This window comes from Anopheles darlingi, chromosome 3 (assembly GCF_943734745.1).
Source record: "Anopheles darlingi chromosome 3, idAnoDarlMG_H_01, whole genome shotgun sequence".
NCBI classification, from domain to species: domain Eukaryota; kingdom Metazoa; phylum Arthropoda; class Insecta; order Diptera; family Culicidae; genus Anopheles; species Anopheles darlingi.
In genome coordinates, this window is record NC_064875.1 from 655,001 (window position 1) to 667,099 (window position 12,099).

A 12,099-nucleotide genomic window follows, 5' to 3' on the forward strand; every position below is an offset into this window, starting at 1 on the left:
CTCTCTTTCTCTCTGGCTCCACTTTTCTAAGTAAACGGCAGCGAAAATGTGGTAAACATCGTCCAGACCGCCTCCTCCCTGTTCCTGCTCGGAACGGCGAGCGAGAGATAAATGAGCTACTTTCAAGCCACACCAGGCCCATCATTCCGCCCCCCTCTCCTCCCTCTTCCTTTTTTGTTGTTTTGAGGCAAATGGAATTGACCACCTCCCCTGTTTTGCCACCGGAATTCGGGTCACTCTCGACGACGGCGACGACGGCGACGACGACGATGATGACGACAAATGCTATCAGATTACTTTCGCTGACTCTCTTCTTGCTGGTAGGCTGCGGTCTGGGCGTCTGATGAACTTTACTGCTACCGGGGGTTGGAGGGAAGAATTGGTTGTTTATCTTGGTCGCACCATCACCGAGGGAAGTGCGTCGCCGGGATCATTACTGTGTAGGCCCGGCGGAAACCCGGTCGCGTTTAGCTTGACAAATCCTCATCGCATGTCAGCCTCGACACGACAGGAGAGGAGATGCCCGCAGCAACGCACGTGGAATGATAAGTCGTTTCAGTATCCTTTCTTCATTCCGTTGTCGTTGGCTCTTCACCGGTCGCCAAAAGGTGGAAAGGGCAGACAGTTTACCCTGTCCTCGCACGCTTTCTCTCTCTCTCTCTCTCTCTCTCTCTCTCTCTCTCTCTCTCTCTCTGCTCCTCTAATTCTTAGAGTCCTGGCTCCACCAAGTAAGCTATACAAACAGGTCTAAGGCAGTGTCCAGTATTCCACAAACAAAACACAGGTGGCCTATAGCTGTGTGCGTGTGTGTGTGTGTTTGTTTGTTTGTTTAAAAGGACAACTCTGTGGCGTCTTGCAGGATTGAGCGTGTCTGCATACGCACGTCCTGCCAGCCAACACCAACCATGAACATACGACACGATGTGGCTTGAAACTTCAGTTTAAAACACATACCGGAAATGACATAATTGAAATGGCCACCCCACAAACGTCCCGACCTTACTGCCGCCGATATGTGCCATGAGCCTCACGAGTTGGTCGGAACGGACCAACGGTCCATCGGACGTGCTTACGTTAATGGCTGATTAGCATGTCAAAAGGGAATTTCTTGTTCGTGCCCTTGGCCTGCATTTCTCTCGACACAAACACAGCCAGGCCTGGCCTGGACGGAAGTCAGGCTGCCGCCGGCACCACCGCTGGCCGGTAGAGGACAATTGGAGGCGCCAGCGAACACAACGAAAAGAAAGCACCACGAATGCGAAATTGAATGAAATCAAAACCCCCATTTTTTTTTTGGCGAGGGGAAGTTCTAAACCCACATACATACCTCTTGGCTTGGGGTTCGATGTTGTTGCTGCTGTTGTCGGTATCCGTATCGTCGGTATCGTTGGCACTGGTATCAACGACGAGCAACGGGACGGTCCTATCTTCCATCAAGGGTGTCGCCACGTTCGGAACGGTGTCGCCACCGAGCGGCCATGTCAGTGCCGGCGTCAAGGATTGCGTCAAATTCTGCGGACAAGCATAACTTTTGCCCGGTCCTCCCCGGCCACCACTCCTCCCGGGCGGTCTAGGATGCATCGGTAGGAAGGGACCGGCCGGTAACACCGATACGGGCATGTGCTGGAGGTGGCGCAATTCGTTGTTCGACTTGCCGCCCGTACTTGGCATACGCTGTCGGGAGCTGGAAAATTGACCACCAACACGTCCACTGCGTACCGCTCCTTCCGTTCCATCCGGCCACAGCACGAGCAGCACGTGCAACAATAAGACGATCGACGACAGCGACGACGACGATGACGACGACGAGGATGAAGATGAGGTGCGGCCAGTACCGGGGGCCAGTCTGGTTGACATATTGCTGTGCTGTGCTGTGCTGCTGCTGAGGGCGCTATATAGTTCCTAGTGATTCTATTTCCTGCTTGTCTATCGAGCACAGCCGGCGCTTAGCTGTCGCTCATCGGACGCAGACACACCGCACCGCAAGGAGAGCCACCGAGAGCCGCGTCGCTGAAAGTGGATGCAAAAATTGAAATAAGACGCTCGGTGTCCAAATCCGCCACTCTTCTAGTCGCCCTAGAGACCCTAGACTGGAAAGAGAAAGGGAGGCGCTTGCTTGCAAGAGAGGGAGAGAGAGAGCGAGCGAGAAGCAGTCATCCCTGTGAACTAGAAATCTGAACGTCTCGTCTCTGGGCACAGACCGGGCACGATTTGGTGAGGAATCCGTTAAAGGGCCGTACTGTGCCGGTGCCTAGCAGCATAAGCATGAGCGGCGTATGATTTGTTTATGAATAGTTCCAAACCAATTGAGTCCACGCGAGGATCGGACACGCCACACGAAACCGGCGGCCGGGCAGACATTTCCGTGTTGGCAATGTTTCGCTTTCGAATGTCCCAGCCTGGCCCCGGCTTTTTGTCGCCAATTATGGCAGCGCAATGGTTCTATTCGGAGACGTGCCAGACGCACATGCAGATGGGCACGTCTGCGGTTCACAAAAAAAAACCGCCCGCCAGGTCCGGCTCCCGTCACCGGCTTGAACAAACCTAGGCCTCGTCATGTTACCAGCCGGAAACACACCGGACCCCGGAGGGGTCCCGATTTTTATGGGAAAATAAACTCTAATGGCAGCAATTGCATCACTATTTCGGAAAGGGGAAACCGATGGCCATGACAGTGCTACGTGCCCTCTCAGCATGTGCTGATTTTAGAATCTAGAACTTATCGTTTGGTCATTAGTGCCGGGGAGCGTCGGGCTTACATCACTCTTCTGTAGCGTGTGTGTGTGTGTGTGTGTATGCACCAAGAATTTGGAATTCTTCGTGACAAACCCTATCGAGGCGGAGGCGGTGGGTGAGAGGAAAACATGGAATAGACGGTGGCCGAAGTTGGTGACCCCGTTTTCTGAGGAAAAACCGCGTGATGGTGGCACGACGCCAGTGCCGTTGCACCTTGTTATGGTGGACGAAATCAAACTCTTCCCTCGTACCAATAACGCTTCCCGGAAAAAGGCGACGCGTAATTGGAGTGCGAACGCGCGTGTGTTCGACCTTACCAATGAGCTTATTGCTTCTGCCTCAAACGGGATGTATCGTGACCGATTCGATGTCGACGATCCTCTGTAGTCTGGCTTTAGTTTCAACCGTTCAACTCGTTCTTTCACCGACCGAAACCAGTGGCCGATGAACTCGATCTCGCGGGTCCGTTGCCGTTAGACCGTCTCCGTCACTTGTCAACGCCCGCTCGTGTCCCGATGGTTTTCCACGAAGCACTCGCGTCACGGACGACGTGCGGACGTGGTCGAACCGGCCACTATATGTTCGAACTAATTGCACGTCCACTGTCTACTACAACATCGGTTATCGGTTGCGCCTCCGGTCACCGCCGCTGGTACGAATCGAAATCACATGCGACAAGCCATGGCCGTCACGACGATGACCGAGTGGTGCAGGCGATCAGTACCGATAAATCGTCGTCATCATTCTAAGTCATACGTCGCCGATAGGCGGCTCGTTGGTCGTCGTTGCGCGCGCGAAAAGTGCGATCGCGAAGATCGCGTAACCGAAACGAGATATCTGATCACCGTCAACGATCTTAACGATCAATTTGACACCGCAACCGATTAACATCGACTTAGTACACCGTTCACTCTCTCCGTCTCTCTCTTTCTCTCTCTCCTTCTCTCTCTCTCTCTCTCTCTCTCTCTCTCTCTCTCTCTCTCTCTCTTTCTAGTGCACTATTGAGAGTGTACACTCACTACTAACGCATGCAGCGTGCATCGGATGAGATGCTGAGGGGGGAGACACCATGTCAATCAGTGCACGATACTCGCGATCAGAATACGATCGTGAGATCGTCTTTAATATTGCCGCGTGATAAATCACGCTTCGCCAGCTCACCGTGTGACGGGTAGACGGTTTTTGGATACTTTCGTTCCCGTCCTGCCAGCCTCTTCTCCTCCTGATCGGCGTGACAACCGGCGTTTGATTGTTCGTTTTCGTTCGCACACTCCTTCCTAGCGCACAGGCCGTCCGGCGTGTTCACACACGCACGTTCACGCCCGTCGTTTTGGGTAATCTATTTTAATTGCATTTGAAATGCAGTTAGCAACCGTGCAAGACAAACAAATGGCAAACCCGTTGTCGTCGATGTCACTGCCGTGTTGTGGTGATTCACGCCCGTGACACGAAGCACCGACGATGAAGAGGATGCTGCGGTTGCATAGGCCGATGCACGCCAGAGAAGTGAGTATGCTGGTTTGCAAACGGTAATCACAAGTCTTGGGTACCGTCGGGCGGCGTGGTAAATCACAAAACTCTAGTCTCGATCGCTCTACAGCCACTACAGAATCCTATTTCGCTTTTACGATGCGATTCTTTCTTTAATATCTTATAAGACTTTTAGCACTTTCACAAATCACGTTACCGGCAGGCATCAGCTGATACGCGGCGTAATGCACTAGGAGACCAAGGTGTAGGAAAAGATTGATTTAAATTTTGCAACCTCGATCGATTGATCGATCGATCGTTCTTTACCAACACGTGCAATCACTCCCACATGAAATCACGAGCCGCTACGCTCTCGCCAATCCAATGGCCAAAGATGGCCGAGCAAATGCGCGTTTTCACACTTTATTTCACTACCTTCATGCAGCTTAAACCAAGCACCCAAGTATGGCGTCTTGTTGCTTCAGTGGCTCACCATGCCGCTGGTACACTTTAGCTTCCCGGTTTTGAACGCACGCCGGTCGCGAGATCTCGAGATGCGATGTGATGCGATGTATACCCCTTCGAGCTGACATGCGGACCGCTCGAAAGCTAAGAGGATAATGAAAAAATGGCGCACTGCACGCGACACACGAGTTCCACGAAGTCACGAACACGAACGCGAAGGCCCGACACCGAACAGAATGAATTTCGTCCCCTAAAGGGTTTAATGCTGTGGCGCTGGCGCCACATCTTTTCGCTTTTGATAATGTTGCACTCACGTGTTCGGCGTTCATCGCATGTTTGTATCGCTTGTTCATTAACTTATCCAATTATTAGTTTATTAATTTTTATTATCTTTTCCCTTGTCTGATTGTCCTTGCCCTTTACTGAGCAAGTTGCACAGAAATCGACAACACTTAGCTTCTGTGCGTCGATATTCCACTACCATTTAGTCATTTTGTGTTTTGCAACATCACATATTCACTCTATCATTTGATGCTCATCCGAAGGACGATTGTCTTTGCAAATTAGCTCCCACAAATTGCTTTCGTTTGTAACTAAAATCAATGAGCTACTTTGGATAATGTTCCCATGCCACCTCTCGTAGAATTATGTATTTTTAATTATCAATAGATAAATTCGTCCTTATCAGACCTGTGCAGGGGTAAGAGGTAGGACTCATCATGATCATGATCAAAAATAGGGATTCCTCGATCTGTTTGATGAAAATGTTAATCATCGTTTTGGTTCTAGCGATCCTAGTAGCATTAAAAACACAGCATTAAACCCTTTAGAGCATTCATTCTGTTCGGAGTCGGGCCCCCAGCCGTCTTCGTGACTTCGTCGTGGAACTCGTGTTGTGCGCCATTTCTTTCATTGTCCTCTTACCTTTCGAGCAGTCCCATGTCGCGACCGGAGGGTGTTCAAAAGAAATATTGATACCTATTTTGAATGATACAAAAATAAAGCAGTTTTATAAAGCCAGGTTCGGCATATGATGATTCAATGAACATCAATACATAACATAAGTAGCTATGTATGCTATTTACTAATTTCATATTCATGAACAGCTCGTTTTTAAGCATAAACGGCTATTCGGACATAGACTCTTGTTATAAAAAATGAATTTATCAATGCAATGGTTGAAGAACTTTTACTATTTTCGTCTCGTTCATCACAGAGATTCAGTTTGTTTAGTACAGCTTAAGTTGCTTGGAAAAACAAACTAAATCCCATTTGAACTGCGTTAGGAGCCCAACACACCTGCAACACACGTGGCCATCCTGGGGCCGCTCGTTGGTAATCCAAGAATGATGCATCAGGATGGTCCCAAGGTTCTGCTTGCGATAAAAAAAATCTTCAATTGCAGAATGCAATGCACACGCACCTAAAATGCACACGCAAATTGCAACACATTGCAACATCAAGCTCACCGATTATGAAAGCTTATCAAACGGTGCTTGATTATCAAACGGTGCGTGGGTGAAAAAAAAGTATATGTTTCCGTTTATGCTGCGCTGCCCTAAATAGCAGTCGCTCGCAATAACCGTTATTAAAATTTTCTTCATTTATGTGTTTGCATAGTGAAACCTAGAAATCAGGAGTTCTGCGGCTCGTGTGGCACCAAACGAGAGACCGGCCGACGATTCCTGAGTTTTTATTGCGTTCTTTTTCCAATAATACGCTTTCACATCACATATGAACCGCATGCCGGTGCCAAACACGGTCACAGTTTTGTTTGCTCTACGCCATACCGGTTGCCAAAAATGCAGGAAAAACTTTGGCTTCCGATGGACGGGGACACGCCTGACGCAATGACGGTGCTTCTGAAATGAGCAAATACGGGCGTAACATTATGGGCGCAATGAATCCGCATAGCGCCATTTCCAGTAGAGTTCCTTTCGCAGCTTCCACAGACCACAACGGGCAAATAATCGCGCCCAACCTTCTCTGATCCATTTCTTTCGCATGACTCTTTATTTCCAGGGAATTCAGTTGAATATCAGATTGTTGCTGGTTTGGCCACCATCATCGTTCAATCGATCTTGGGCGCTCTGATCTGCTAAATCAATTTCCCGGAATCGCGCTCGGCCCGCGCCCTTGAGAAGATTAAACAGATCGCGCCGATTTCGCCTCCAGCAGCTGAAGCCTGCCTGTCCTGTGTCGGATGGTCGATCGATTGTCGGAGCGAATTGAGAAAAGTTGGTCGCCGATCCTTCGACCCTTCGCTGCCACCGAACTCATCTTTTCGTCTGCTGACCCCAGGATACATTGACGGCTTACGGTGTCTGGAATATGAATACGCAACAAAACCCATCAAAGGCCAATGATATATGTTCACTGATGGGCTTCTTGCTATCTTTTCGGTGGCGTCGGTGGCAAGCAGGAGACAGTTTTGATGGGAGCATAAAATTCAACATTTCCCATCATAAACGGGGAGCCATTGAGCTTGGCCGAGATGTACAGCCATTAAGTGTTTCATACCTCATTTCGAACAAACATTCGACAAACTTTAGCAAAAGTTCTACCCATTAGTTACGGTTGGTCCAGACAGACGGAACACAGAACTAAAGGTGATGCCGAAGCGCGCGACACGCTTTCACGCTGAAACACCAGCCCATCGTCCCCTTCGTCTAATGTGGTATGAAGATAAAACGGTTAATCGGTACACGATACGGTCTTGCGTTGTCGTTTGCTGGTTCAACACTTTTTTGCACATTCGTTATGCGCCACCATCCACAGTCTGGCTAATCCATCGGTCGTGTATCGACCGGACGGGTGAGAGATGTCGTCGATTCCGTGAAATCTACGAAACGGAGCCAATTCCAGGCATTCGATAGCATAAAAGTGCTGCTGCCACCAGTGGCTAGTGGCTGGACCACGCGCTGCTGCAGTGTTCGGACTCGACCCCATGTACCGTTGTTGTTGGTAGGGTTTCCTTGGAAAGGCAAGGACAATGTGCATTACCCCCGATCGAGAGGGTGCTGCACTCATAATCCAATAAAATTGCAAATTGATGGCCATGCATGCCCAGTGAACGCGCGCCACGCGACTTCCATCAAACCGTCCCAGGGAGAGGAGGGTGGAGGGGGAGGAGGGAGGGGGGGTGAGTGGGGGGGGGTAGATGCTTATGCTGCGATGGGCTATGCGATGTGGTGACAATTTGCATGTAAAATTGCACCGTTTAGCGTTGTTTTTCTCTCTTTCGCTCTCACTTTATCGCCGGTCACACTTATGGCTTCCTGATTTAGCGGTTTGGTGTCACAATTACCTGGATGAGTTCGCGGTCCGGTTGGTGGCCGCCGCAACTAACCGGAAGTTGATGATAAATTATGAATGCAAGCAGATGAACGCGAGCGGCCGACCATTTTGGGATAATTTATGAGGCGGATGAGAGCAGCCACTTGATCGAGAAGAGACTTATTCAATAATCACTGGCACCGCGCCCACCAATTACTAGACGCCGGTCTTAGGCGCATATCTGCGGTATCTGCATATCAAATGGGAGTGCGCCGAGGAGATCGGGCGGAAGGAGCATAATTGTATGTTCCCTACACGAAGTTATGTTTAATTTAATTTCTCTAATCACCTGTCTTACCACTCTCCGGTGACCCCAGTCAGTCAGTTCCGCTCGTAACACGGCAATTCCTTTGTTTACTCAACTGTAGTCAGCGTGCATGGTGCATCGCGTACTGGTCGGTCGGGGAGGGCACGACCACAGTCGCGTCTGCCGGTGGTGCGGGGCGATCGGTTGGTCATTCGATGGGACGACACTTTACGCAACGCAACGAAGCCCTTTTTGGGCCCAGGAAGAAGTTTGTCAGTCAATCAGTCAATCGCTCCACGGAATTGGTTCCCATCGATCCGGCCCCCGGCGGTCGGTGTACGCCGGTGCTGGTGGCTGTGCAGACGTACGCGAAGGCGAAAAAATGGTTTCATTACTAAATCATTATACAGCTCATTTTGAAATTCTGTTTGGCTCGGTTTTTTTTCTCTCTCCCCTTTCACATCGTGATCGGATGGACGCAACGGACGATCGGATGTTGATGCGTTGAGCGGCGCATCCGCAACGCAACACACAGTCGGACGATCATCGTCATCGTGAGAATCGTTCTAACCCGACTCATATAGGCAGCAACGCCGCACCGGCAGGACACTCAGAGAGCTCGGCAATGAATACAGGGAACGGAACGGATGGAACGTAAAGGAAAAAAGCTCTTTTGGTTAATCACATGCGAACGAGGAATTCTCCAGAGGAATCACAACGCAACAACAGTGACCCGCGGCTTGCAGAACGAGGTAGAGAGTGGCATTGGTGCTTTCTTGATTGGAAAACGGAAAACGCCGGGAATTATTACAAACCAAAGTCAAAGGGTTTGCGGTTCCTTGTGATTCCACTTCGATTCCAAATATCATCCAATGGCTATGTACGTTGTACAATTGGGAGAATCCAACAATCACGTCCCAGATTACGTCCCAACCTTAGGAAATTGATATTTCTGGAATCTTCAATAGTATCTCGGAGAACTTCCCAAAAGTTTGTATTGGGGTCTGTCTACCCGTCGATTCTTCCTTGCCATTCGGTGCACATGACAAATTGAATGATTAACTTGACCCTCAAAAACTATCCCTGTCTTTACTCGATTACCAAAATCAACTAAAACCCTGGGCTGGCCGCTTATGGGATTCGGATATGACCGCTACCGACTCTCGCTGTTGGCAAGCACATGGACCTCGGCCAGCACGGTGAACAGGATGAAAAGGACGATGTCGTCTAGCGTCTGCTTTCTTGCTGGTATCGCTCTCCGGGAGCGACGACGCGTAAAATGGCGAAAGTCCCCTACGGACGAACGGAATACAACGGAAGTACCGCATCTTCTCCGGAAGGCGAGTTGGGAGGGGGAGGGGGAGGGGGGAGGGTGCAAGAAGAACCGTGGCGAAGCAAAGTTTTACTATTATCTTCTTTTTATGAGAAATTCCGAAAAAGGAACGATGACAGGAGAGGAGCGATGCAAAAAATACAAAAAAAAAAAAATTTCAAGCCATATGCGATTGGCCGTGGAAACAACATTTGCTCGCACTTTCAATGCAGATTTTTGAAGAAAATTTATGCGTTTCACTTCTTCTGTATTGTGTTTAGATATTCTTTGGAAAAACATTCTAGATTAGCTGTATAAAAAACACAGATTTTAAAGTCAACATTCAACAAAGATTTAAAAGGAACATGTAGCATTTTATATCGTGCTGCCGGAGCTACAATGTATTAATTGTATCGCTTCTGTATGGGACGGGCCCTTTCGCCACAGGAGAACCACCATGAAGCCCATAATTCGTTGTCTTCGTCCGTCGGCGGGATGTACGTAGCACGTGCCATGGTCTGATTTATGTGCATTTCGTTTCGCTCGCTAGCTTTCCAGCTGAGAGCCACAGAAGCATTGCAAACTACACAGTACAACGAGCCGCAATCTTTCGTCTCGGCTACTAAAGTAATAATGTGCAGAATGGCGAAAGTTATGCAGTAATATAGTATTTCTCCAATTGAAACACATTCCATCATCACCACTGGTGACACCAACGACGACGGCGACAGCGGTGGAGCAACAATGTCCTCCCAGTGGAAAATGGTTCGCGCCAAGCCATGGGAAAAGCCGTCACGCTCGTACTGGCAAAAAAAAAAGATCCAAAAACTAGTTTCGCTGGAGGAAAATGCAAATATTGTCGCTTTGAGTGGTGCGTACCAGAGCCGTGGCGTGTAAAAAATGGACTTTTAAATTAATTGTTGCTGCAACTTAGTTGGCACCGTTCGATGATGGTGGCGATGAGGGCTCGAGCGATGCCTCCTATGGTTCCCGATATCGCAACCCCGTCCGTCGTCCCACGGCTCGGTAACTGGGCGCGGACCCAGAGTCCATGGAATTCGCTCAGCGCCCGTTTTGGTAGACCGGACCGGTCACCGCCACAACTGGCCAAGCGAAGATAAGTTCATGAGTGTCATCAGTATCAGTCGGTTTGACCGTCCATACCGGGCCGTATATCTGCGACTCCTTTTAGGTGTACCACAGCAGCATCTTACGCTGGCGCTGCTGCGAGCCGTTCCGAGTCGGTGGGACGATCTTCAATGGAACGCTTTTTATGCTCTAACGTAATGGACCGCTATGGTATGGGCAAAAGAAAAGAGGGAGACACAGCATGAGCTTAATAAGATCAATTATCTTATTAGTATCCAATATACATATGACGCAAAAGAGACATGCTGCTTGGTTGCCCGTTGTCCATCTACGGCTGTGCGCTTGTAAATCAATTTGTCAAATGTCTGTATCTGAGCCAATCTGTCGTTGAGTGATTCCAGAAATCATAAAATGTCCAGAACAGTTGCGCGCGGAACCATACGCCTGGGGAGCTTCGAAAGACGTCGCCACCGACCGATAATGGTGAAACATGCTTGGGTTTGCAGAAAAGTTTCGATTCGATCGGAATGCTTCAGCATCAGCTAGCAGCCAAACCGAATGTTGGGAAAGAAGAGGATTTGCAAGATGCATCGAAACACGCGTCGAAGAACCTCGTGGTTGCCAGTGGTCAGTGGTTGTGTGCCACGTTCCCTCCCTCTTACTGAGCCGTCTTCAAGCATAAAAACGCATAAAAGGACTTCAGCAGGAAGAGGAACGGAGGTGACGAGCAGAAATACAATAAATAAAATTTGCTTTCCTCACTCCAGCGGCTCCAGCGCTGGGAATGGAACGGAACGAAACGGACCAGTACGGAATAGATGGCCCGCTGAACGGATGAATGGCTGCTGGGATTGAATCGCTGGTACGACCGCAAACAACGTGTTGAGGTAGACGCTGGAAATTGAAGCAAAAAGTGGAACAAATGAACCGGAGGACGATGGACGATGGCATTATCGGCAAACGGAAGAGGATGTCCGCCTGAATCCGTGCCGGGCAACGGAGGTAGGGCATCTTCCGAAATGTCCGAACCCGGCAACACATCCGAACCTGCGCGGATGTTGAGTGAAATTGTGAACAAACGAAAACGCAAACACATGCCCACAACGAGTCCGCAAAGAGACCGCAAGACCGCCGGAGCTAGCAGAGATGAAACGATAATGACCTTCGCTTGTTTCTGCCTCTCGCGGTTTAGCGGAAGACCTGGTCCTGGGGGAACGTATCGTCTTTCGTTCGTATGTCTTAATTGAAGGTTTTGCTGCCCACAAAATAAAGTAGAGTGGTGGCGGAATCCAGGACATTAGAAAACCGGCAGAATTGACCGATTGCGTGAATTCGAAGAACCTTCAGTAGGTATTCAACATATGCCGCCTGAGAATGTTTTAGATTTCCGGATGCGTAAGGAAGCGCCAACGATTTTTGCGAAAGATTACCAAATTTTTCAAAC

General features: G+C 49.4%; 1 protein-coding gene across 2 annotated transcripts in view; it reads right to left on the reverse strand.

Annotated features, from left to right (window-relative positions):
• Positions 1 to 3,936, reverse strand: part of LOC125957029 (protein NDNF) — a 10,074-nt gene extending 6,138 nt beyond the window's left edge. Inside the window, exons 1-2 of one of the 2 annotated variants that reach the window (XM_049689384.1) lie at positions 3,898 to 3,936; positions 1,328 to 2,010 (exon numbers count right to left, since the gene is read on the reverse strand). In XM_049689384.1, the coding sequence (XP_049545341.1) occupies positions 1,328 to 1,857 (530 nt within the window). In that variant the 5' untranslated portion in view covers positions 1,858 to 2,010; positions 3,898 to 3,936. Of the gene's footprint in view, positions 1 to 1,327; positions 2,011 to 3,053; positions 3,678 to 3,897 lie in introns of those variants that run through there. The other variant, XM_049689383.1, reaches the window with a different exon arrangement.
• Between the last annotated feature and the right edge of the window lie 8,163 nt (positions 3,937 to 12,099).